The sequence below is a fragment of the Corvus brachyrhynchos genome, unplaced genomic scaffold (assembly GCF_000691975.1).
Source record: "Corvus brachyrhynchos isolate BGI_N302 unplaced genomic scaffold, ASM69197v1 scaffold523, whole genome shotgun sequence".
In the NCBI taxonomy this organism is placed as follows: Eukaryota; Metazoa; Chordata; class Aves; order Passeriformes; family Corvidae; genus Corvus; species Corvus brachyrhynchos.
The window spans coordinates 2599203-2609957 of NW_008237265.1; the positions used below are offsets into that span (position 1 = coordinate 2599203).

Genomic DNA, 10755 nt, shown 5'->3' on the forward strand with positions numbered 1-10755 from the left:
TAATAACTTGGAGGGAAAAGGGGTTATATCTGCCACTTCAAGGGGGGCCTCTGCCTTCCTTAGCAGACACCTGTCTTTCAAAACCGAGACACTGTGTAAGAACACTGCGTCATTGTGAACTGTCTGTGTAATATTCACTAGACACCACTTCTCACTTTGTTGTTATTCTTATATTACTATATTGCAGTCTCTAGAAAGGCTTAACAACTATTTGGAGAATCATATTCCTAGGATAAGGAAGATGGAGGATAGGATCAGTGAGAACACAGAAGGAGAAGGAAGAATGCAAGTAGTCTCACCTGAAAACTGACATGTGATTGAGTTGGGGAGGCTCTGCAGTGTTTCCAGCTCTTGCCTTTCACCCTTCACTGCTGCCAGTCAAGCAGCAAGGAATTTTAACATGCTGATATTGAGGGTTCTGTAAACCTGAAGGTCAAAGACACTGTATTTTAAAAGAGCCAGGTGATATTCTTCTCCCTAAACCTAGCAACTATGTATGAAATCCAGTTTGGAATGCTATTTGACACTGTGTTGTACTAACACTGGAATGTATTACTAAAGAATTTGTTGGGTATCTCAGAATATTTTTTCAGCTGTAGATAGGAGTTACAAAGACTTGCTCAATATTTGCCTGAGCTTGAGACTCAGCGTCTGGCCCATCCTGTAGATTTACAATGCTTAATACTCTTTTTTTCACATTCGTTTAAAAAGAGATGTGAGAGGAAATTTTTGTGAAGAAAGGCCTTTGAAATCATTTCCATTTTTCAGTCTGAATCGATTAATCTGGTGTTACTACCTTTTCCTGTAAGCCTTGCTCCTTTAATATCCTTAAACTGCACTATTATTTTAAAACCCCAAGAGTAGTCACAACAACAGTACATTTCATAAGCTCTGGATTCCCCTGCAACAAGCCGAGAAAGTTACTAAGGACAAAGAATACCAATACTTTCCAATCAAACACAGTACAAAAGTAAATACATAAAATACAACCAAAAGGAGGCTTAGATACTTTTTCAAATGTACAATAAGAAGTAAAACTATATTATTATCCATTATATTTCCATGTTGTTATTTTAAAATTTGAACAATTAAATATGACAGTGACAAGCCAACACCATTATGAGAAAACTGGCAGAAAGTTCAGGAGCAAAAGTCACAGTGAAAAAAGAATTTTTAAGTGAGTTGAAATCCGTGAACTTTGAAAAATGGAGTTTCTTTCAAGAAGCAACAAAGAAAGGCAATTGAGGATGTCCAAGGGGTAAAACACACGCTTAAAAGAAATAACTACACCAGTTCAACACTCGATTCAACCTCACATTTATCTCTCATCGTAAATCTGTTTGTCCAAGTGTACTAAACAACACATTAAGTCAGTTGCTTCTTTGGGGATTTGTTGCCAGCTTTGGAAATAACACTTGAAAGGATGTCGTCAGGCTAAGAAATGCAGCTAGTTGGTTTTGGCTCCAAGAGGCAATGTATCTGATTATTCAGCTGTGGTTCTATGAACTGGGATGTAATGTTGATTTACTTTTGACATCTTGCTCCTTGAGAAGTTACAATAAAGTAAATCCAAGCCTACATTATGCCAGAACCACTGGTTTGAAAGAAACTAAGCAAAGCTCATAATGAAAGCTTATTGAGCTTGCTGAAAAGTATCTTTAAGACACCAACTAACTTGTGTCTTATTTTTTTCCATAGCAGGAAGCCAATCGGCCCCTGATGATTGAGATAAAATTCCTTGCACAATGGAACTACCAGTTCTTTCCTGTTAGGAAAGAAACTCTTTTCTAACTTGGAGATGACTGGATCTTACTAGTTTGTCATTTTGGTAAACAGAATAGTTTATAAAATACTGTGAAGAAGATGCTTTCAGAAATTCAAAGTATGTTTTCAAAAGCCAGTGTCAGTTCACTTACAGTTTACCCATGACTGAATGTAAAGATTAATTTTCAAAGATAACGTTTTACTTGCTGCACTGTCTGTGTGTGTGCCCTGCAGAGTGACATGATCTGTAATATAATTCTGGATGTAACTGCAGGTATATTTTTAAAGCTGCCAAGTGTTAAGCACATCTGCACCAACAAGGTCTCCCTACAGTCAACTCTTACCTAACAGAGTGTAATTACCATCAAGTTCTGCGTTACTTTGCACCTGCCTCTCTCACACCTGCCTTCTATTAGCAACATTGAAAGTGTGATCATTTCAGTACAGTCAACGTGTGAAAAAAGTACATATTACAAGGGTGAATGAGAGGGGAAATGAGCTCTCTTAACTGTCATCTTTCTGACCTTGACTTTAGTTTGACCTTGTTTAAAAAAAGTCTGAATACATGAGTTTGCTTTGAAAAATTAAGGAGTGTAACTAAATGGGATGTCCTTTGATTAAAGAGTTTATATTGTGCATTTTTCTGACAAAAAAAAAAACAAAAACAACCAAACAACAAAGAAAGTTCTGTCACAAGGTCCTTAGCTGTTCTGAACAGCAGCAATGTGTGCAGCAATGGGAAAGGGAGGAAAACCACTGCGGAGAGGCAGAACTGTAATGGAAAAAGGAAGCAAAACATAAACCAAAGAGAAGACAGTCACAAAAAAAAAAAAAAAAGAAAGAAAGAAAAAAGAGAAAGTAGAAGGAAATAAAACATTCTGAAGCCTGGAAGGAATGAATTTAAACCAAGCATATTACTGTAATGACTGGGAAGAGAGAAAGCCAAACAGGAAGTTGCAAATACTCAAATTCTGCTTGAAAAGGTTGCTACTGTTAAAGAACTTAACTAGGTCAGGGAAATGAACCTTGGGAATATTATTATATGAACTTGTTGATGAGTTGGCAAAAAACTCTTTTCTGTTTGTCAAAAATCCAAAATTTAAAATGTTGGCCAAAATAATTTCATAAATAAAATCTGTATAAATGAGGGACAAAAGTAGAGGTGATATTCTGCTCTGTTAGAACAGAGGCAACTGTGGTATTAAATAATAAGGTGGGGTTTTTTGTACTTAGTGGGTTTTTGTGGTGCAATGGCTACTTCTTCTACCCAGCCATGTATTTAACAAGCTTAAAGTACCACTACAGATCAGCAAACTGAGAGTTTACACAGACGGGAGCCAGCACATGAGCACAAAATGCAGTGCAGAGACAGAGGTTAAGATCTTGGAATTCTCTGAAACTACAGCGCAGGGAAGCCCTGAGGACAGGAACCTGTGACCCTACGCAGCAATGGTCAGTCAGTCTGGCTGTCTGACTCAGTGTTCTGATGGTCACTGTGCAACTGCAGAATAAAGCTATTGAATACCCAAGTCTCATCAGTTTTCCAGTAAACAAACCTTTGCTTTGACATAGTTGCTAACACGATCACTCCTTAAATAGTCATGCAAACGCCTAATCTGGGGTGTAGCTGTCTTTGTAATTCCTGTGAAGTCAGCATCCAGCCTACAAAGAAAGCTGTGAGTGCAGCACTAGAGCCCAAGGATGTAAGCCAAAAGAAATTTTACTTCAGAAGCAAAGTTCTCTGTATCTGGCCAGCTGCTGTGCCCTATGCCCCCTAGCCTGCCTAAGGAGAAATGAAGCATTGTATCCACATTCACATCATGCTTGCTTGGATTAACATCACCAACAGCTGAGAAACAGATTATGTATTGTACATGATTTTTGGTCTGAGATCTCAGTTACAATCTCTTTTAATGCATGTTGTAATAAAGTGGTTTGCTATAACATATGCTGTCATTCCATTAGATATTACAGATTCCTGCCCAGAGATAATTGGACACCTGCCTTCTGTGTTACATTTAAAAATCTGGGCCATCGTATGGAACCACCTAGATCCTGTATCACTGAAAGAAGAATTCAGACAAAATTATCACAGCAATGTCTTCAGACCTCAGCTTTAACCACTTGAACACTATGTAACCCAAAAGCTCAAAAAGTTATAATATGAAGGTCTTGCATTCTACAAAAGAAAGAAAAAATCTGTAAGGATATTTTTGAGTTTTAATCTTTTTTCTAGAATAGGGGACAGTAAGAAATTTCTGTAAGAAATTTTTTGTCTGTTATTTTGTTAACTGTCTCCAAGTCTTTTTAACTAGATAAAGCATAAAAGGCTCCATAATCTCCAGTTTTACTGGATTTATTGAGCAAGTTATTTACTCCAATATTGACTCATATTGCAATATGGCTCTCTCCAGAATTCCCCATTTCTGATAAGAAACAATAAAAGTAGGATTAGATTTATTCTACTAATGCAATCTTTATTATAGAAAATGCTAGGGAGTTTGTGGGTATCTTTTTAAAAGTCAGCTTTCTAATACATGGCTGCCTCCTCCTGCTACATCCCTTACAGTGACTCATAGCAGCAGAGATGAAACCAAGTAAGAAAACAAACCAATGTAGCTATGCACTGTGTTCCAGGTGAAAAATTTCCTTTGGAGGAAACTCAGATACCTTCAGGTAGTTTCACCTAGGTGTTAGTCCTGATTTTTGTGGAAAGATAGGATAGTAAAAAGGTTTGAATAACAGGAATTTCCCAAGGTTTCAATCTCTTTGTGGCTAATAGTTCCTTTTCACTCAGTTTCTCCTCACCTATTAGCTGGAACTAATACAAGCACTGCACACCACAGGATGTCGGAGTCAGAAGAATTCCTGTGCAGGTTTAGAAAGAATCCCTTGGGTTTACAAGTCCAGTTCTATATTTTAGGTGTATTGTTAAACAAGGAGCTGAGTTTATAGAGCAGTCACTATCTGATTTAAATGCTTCTGAATGACAGCATTTATGTAAATATACTCAAGATTAATATAAAAAAGGTAATTTATTATATGTTACTGTAAGCCAATGAGAATAAATGGTTCAATGAGAGGCTGAAGAACACAGACTATCTTGGAGAAATCTACTGCAAAGTTTCTATGTTAATACAAGCAAATTTAAATAAATCCATTGCAAAAGGTTTAAAAGAACATTACAGTGATGTTCCAGCTCAAATACTAAGAAGACAGGAAATATAAAAGTCAACATTTATCTGTTCATCCCTGATTTGCTTCACCATGGATTTGCACTATGATATGACTTTATAGGAACACATATTTCTTTCCCCCATCCTACTGCTTTGTCTTTTAGTACACAGAATGAAGGGTACTTGCTTCAAAGATTTCTCATTATTGTCCAATGCACAACTTTTGTTCTTATTATAGTGCATATTCTCTAAACCATTGCTGGAGATGAAGCTACTGATTTATTTGCAATGAAATATATTAAGCCATTTATTTTAAACTTCCTGTGAGATAAGAGGAAATGATTCATATAGAAATTAAAGTAAAATAGTATTTCTTTATTTGGTTGCCTTTTTACTAGAGTCTGTTTTGTACTACTACTTTCCATGTTATAGTACCCTAGATACTCAAGGTACTTTTCACTGACTACAGCAGTAGCTGTCTTAATTGTTTGTCCAAATCAGAGCTGGATCCTCAGACTCTGAATCCAGATAACAAAAAGCAAAGTACTGCCGATCACAAAAAAAATTCTGTGCAGGCGTTTTTGTCCAGAGTAGCACCAGAACTCCATGATAAGTGAAGAGACCAAATCTACCTCCCAAGGAGGGATGGATGGCCTGAACTTCAAGACTGTAATTTTTTTTTTCATTCCTTATTGGATGCAGTGTTATCTGGCACACAGATTGGATTGATCAGCAGAGACAGAAGCATGCAGAAGAAATAATTTGTGACTGTGTAATTCAAGACAGTACCATAACACCTATAACATGCTAAATGAATATTGCAGAAATATCTGTAATATGGATTTCCACTCTTAGCTAACTTGACTTTGCAGCCATAGCATTCTTTTAACACTGTTGCAAGTGTAAGGTAAGGTTTATGCAAGACAAACAGTAGAAATTCCATTCTGTGTTTTTAGGGCAAGAGACTTTAGAGGCAATTCAAGGACCTTTGTCACTGAAGTGAAGAAAGGAACTGATAATATGAGAAAAGTTAACTTGCTCTAAATACACAGATGTTTGTGATGGTGTGGGGGTGCACGCACACACACCCATCTCATCCTTGGGCCTGCTCTAGGGTCTCAGAGGCTTCTGGTAAGCCTTGACTGAATCATCTGAGGAGTGAAGAGTCCTGTGAGTGAACCAGTCCAGCCGTGAGGCACTGCCTGACCATACCAGGAGCTCTTGCATGGTAGAGGTAGGAAGAATAAGCTGTTCCAAGAAAGGTGGGAAACAAAGGATAAGGAATTATCCTTTGTAGCCCTGGTAAACCATTCACTTGACTCAAGTGGAGTGGCACCCGTTGTTCCTGCACTTAGGGAATAAAAGCCCAGTAATTACCAATTACTGGGTTACAGCCAGGATGGAAACTTACTGGTGACCAAAGTTAACAGTCTTGGGACCCTATAAACAACGGTGCTGAGTGAGACCCTGAGCTCTCCTGGATGGCAGTGGCTGTGCCAGCACCTCCCTCTGAGTGGGACCCGCCTTGGAGCTCCAAACCCTACAACTACACCTGGAACAGCTTTAGCCTTTCCAAAGATCGTGCCTGTCAGTATCCATTTTATCACAGAACACATGGTGACTAATATAAAAAACTTTCCAGTCAAAGTCCTTTCCAATCAGCAGTTTCAAATCAGATGCTGTCACTAGATTACCTGCGCCAGCATAGGAATAGATCTAGCAGTTCATGTATGAATTTTCCTACTGGACAATGAATTTAACCTGAGAGAGCTCAGCACTGCTGGAGCACCATACAGCACCAACTGCAGGGTGCTAGACCAAAGCCAGACACCTTCAAAGCTACACCTTTAATTGAGCATTTCAGTTGGGGGCAGGTAATTCACAAAGGAGCCTTACACACTCAGTGCTACTTCCTACTGTGTTTTAAGAGCAGAAACCAACTTTCAAGAAGTAAGAATTATACCTGTAATGTTGTATCTGATGCAAGAGGTGGGTTACAGACATCTAGAAAGTCTAGGTCATACAAGCAAATCCCATCATTCCCCACTCTGAAGAGGTATTGTTTCAGGTTATCAGAAATTTTGCTGACAGCTCCTGCATCCACAAGTCTGGGAGGCAATGCACAAATTACGTACATGGAACAAAGCAGCCTTGTAAAGTCCAAGCTGCCCCCCACTTGGCTTGCTGGAAGGTGCTGTCAAGCACTTTGCTGCTGCTGTCTGTCACCATGGACCTTATTGCACTTGCTGCAGGAGAGATATTTTTAACAAGGCTGTTAAAACAAGTTGAGCCCTTTCCATTCACCCTGTATTTAATTGACATCTTGCACTTCTACCCCAAAACACTCCCAAGACAAACCAAAAATCAGCTACCAATTTGGCTGTGTAGTGATCCTACCCCTTCCTGTAAATTTGTTGGTGAAGCTCTTTACACTTATCCTTCAGAAACTGTAAAGGATCTCAGTGTAGCTCAGAGCAATAGTTTTTAGCAGCTATCTTCCCCAGATTCCTCTTTTCCAAGGAGAATCTGATGGAGTAGGAAGGAGGGGGGCAAAGGCTCCTCCCACCTCCCCCCCTCCCCCATCTATTGCTCCAATAAACAACCAGCAAGTCCATTTCAGATTTAATCCTGTAGCCAAGGCAGAGTTCCTGTAGTCACAATTTATCTCTTGGCACAGCAGCCCTTTGGCCTCTGGTCACACACCACCTGGACCTCCCAGGATGTGGGTTCTCCATTTCTGGCCAGCCAGGAGCACCAGTGCTTCCAGTGGAATCTGAAAGCCCTCACAGCTTCTAGCAAAGCATGACTGCATCCAGGAGACTTTGGAAACTTTGATGCAACTCTCAAACTTCCCCTGCTGCAAAGCCAAGGCACAAATCCCAAGCTCTGTAACTGCGGGTAATTTTTTTTTTTATAGCCTCCTTCAGCTGCTCAGTGCTGTCAGCAGTGAAGGAATGGCAGTTTTTCCAAAGCTGTGGTACACTGGGAACAATTTCTGTTTGAAAGCATTCTGCTGTGCTCCTGGAGGAGAGTTCCTGCAACTGATAGGTTGTGAGATGTTTTTAGCTCTGATCCAATGCAAAATTAGATCTGTTTTAAAAGGGAGAAGTTTCTGGCACAGCTTAAAAGTATAACTTGAGGATCAGTGCTCAAGTGAGTGGAGTTCTGACACCCCTGTCTTTAATGGGAGCCAATGGCATGTAAACAGATACCACCCAAGACATGCTCTTTCTTTAGGCTTGCTTCCCCAAATTATAATACTTCTTACAGCTAGGTCTTCCTGCTCTCCCACTCTCCAGTAACTCTTAGCCTGGCTCTGGTAAATAAGCAATAGCTGATGCCTTAGCAAGGTCATTTTATGGGAGGTTTTTGGGGTGGTGTTGATCTTTTATTTTTTTAACTTGAGTCAAGTTAAAGTCAAGTCTGATAACAAGGATAAAGCCAAAAGTTACAGTACTTTTCCAGAAATTCCTCATACCCTCAGCTTTTTAGTATGCTGATGCATATTCTTACCAATAGAGCTGAATATAAGCTGTTAAGAAAATTAAGTTTTCTTAATCTTTTTTCCTTCCCCCTGCTTCAGGAGGCATCTAAGGGTGAGCCAATGTGCTTCCCTGCAGACCAAACAAGGGACAGAGACCAGAGACAAATCCAAACAAAGTTCCTTCCAGTCTGCCAAGTAACAAGTTTGCATCTGCTTGCCTTGAAAAGCAGCAGCAGATGTATCTCTGTGGAGATAGAGCTAGAAAGCAGAAGTGAGAGCACTGCTAAACTCATGTCAGAAGTAGACGCGCTAATGCTGCTAGGCCGCAAACCGTGGCAGGCAGTAAGGCCTATAATGAAACAGTCAGCATAAAAGGTATGCTTGGTATGTACCTGTGATACTTAGTGCTAGCTTTTAGTTTTGCAATGTTATTAAGAAACATAGATATGGTTGTTATAGTGATTGCTGCTTATATAACTGCTTATATAACTGAAAGGTATAAAAACCCGACCCTGTATCAATAAAATCGGCTTATTGCATCCAAGCAATCTGCCCCGTCTCTTTCATCGCCGACTGTCTCGCGACGGTACCGCGACAACATCTCTGTAAGCATTCCATTTGGTATAGATTCACTCATTTGTGTACGAAGTTTTTACCACAGAATTTGCAGAAGGTGAGGTGGTTGATGCAATTTCTAATACAAACCATATTTGCAGCTATAACTACTTATCAGTAGACTTTTATATGTAATTCTAATGCAGTTGCAGCCCAGCTTAGACATATAAAGGTGTGCCCTTCAGCCACAGGATGTATCCCAGAATACCACGCATTCACAACTGTCTGTGTTAGTTGTATGGGATGGTGTCTGTGGTTGTAGCTTCCAACCAGCCAGGGCCTACTCTTTCCACTTGGTACAAAGTGGCAACAACCAGCAGTGAAAGTTTTAAGATTGGCTAACAGACAGAACCATTTCATCGCTGCCCCTTCAAGGTCTCTTCTCTGTGCCTCTCCAAAAAGGAGGCTGCATACAACATTCAGGGGAGAAGGTGTGAAATAAGAAAGGCCTTAATTTCTGTCAGCTCACAGAGTAGCTCTAGGTGGCATTCGAACAGTGCCAGAACAGCAGGGAACACGGAAGGCAGCTCTTACTTGCCAGTGATGTCACTGCCAAGAGTTACGAAACTCATTTTATGAATGAAGCCATGGGGCAGACATCTGTGACCACAGGTCTAGCATGACTTGCCTTAGTCCGAAAAACCAGATAAATCAATTAGTCCTTGCAAGGGCTGCCTACTCTAACCATGAAGCAACCAGCAGAAGTTACCTGATGTCTCTCAGCAGGTTTACTTAGTGGAATTCAGGCTTTTACACATTTAGACAAAGACAAGATATCAGAATGTGGAGTACTTAGTTTCATGAGCAAGATTTGGGCAAACACTGATAGCTGATAGTGCTGCTCCACACCTCCCAGACTCAGTAAGCACAGTGTATCAGTACTCAACACCACTAAAGTATTTGTATTATATTTTATAATAACACCCTAAAGAAAACCAAGACCAGAGGCTCAGTTCTATGTAGCTTACAGTTACAGATTTTTCTCTTTTTTCCCATTCAAACCCACTCCCACGAATTTGTGAAGGCTTTTATGCAAAGGTCAAATCATGTATTTTCCTTCCAGAGAGGCACAGTGCAAGACACTTGCCTGATTCCTCCACTGCATACAAGTAGATTATAAGATTTATTTGGATGCAGTGAATTGTCAAACATACAAAAAGGTTTTTCTAGAGCAACTGTAGTAAGAGTGGGACTGTTAGTAGCAAGCTGAGGGGCTGCAGTTTGAGGCTTCAGGCTTTGATCTAAAAAGAAAGTTACCCAAAAAAACATATTTAAAAGAAAAAAAAACCAAAACCCCAGCAACTTTCTCCTCTTCCCCCTGAAAGCTCTGACTCAAAAGGGAGGATCAGGCTGTTCCAACAAACAACATTAAAGCATAAAAGGGGGATGCAAATTGCAGCTGAGCAGGGGAAAAAATACCAATTTTAAGAACCAGCAACATAAGGTCCACAATCACAACAAAATTTTTGATTTAAAGGCTGATTTTTTTTTTTTTTTTTTTAGATTCAAAGCCATCCAACAAATTCAGAATTTGTTGCTCAGACAAAACTCTACATGACCACCTTGCAGTCTTGCCTAGATGAAGAGTGTAGCAAACTGCTCCACGGGCTAGTCATGCAAACTAGTACTGACTGATTTTCCAGCAGCTGAGGGTATGTCAATAGAGCTGCTCCTCACAGAAAGTAAATCACCTTTCAGAGTGAAAGTTTTAGCCAT

At 39.8% G+C, this 10755-nt stretch overlaps 1 protein-coding gene across 1 annotated transcript; it reads right to left on the bottom strand.

Moving 5' to 3' along the window:
- Positions 1-6846: 6846 nt before the first annotated feature.
- Positions 6847-10450, bottom strand: UPK3A (uroplakin 3A). Its single transcript, XM_017730533.1, is given in 5 exon segments — positions 6847-7065; positions 7067-7117; positions 7119-7182; positions 10123-10155; positions 10157-10450. Coding segments are annotated over 5 exon segments (519 nt in total). The 5' UTR covers positions 10309-10450.
- Positions 10451-10755: the final 305 nt, after the last annotated feature.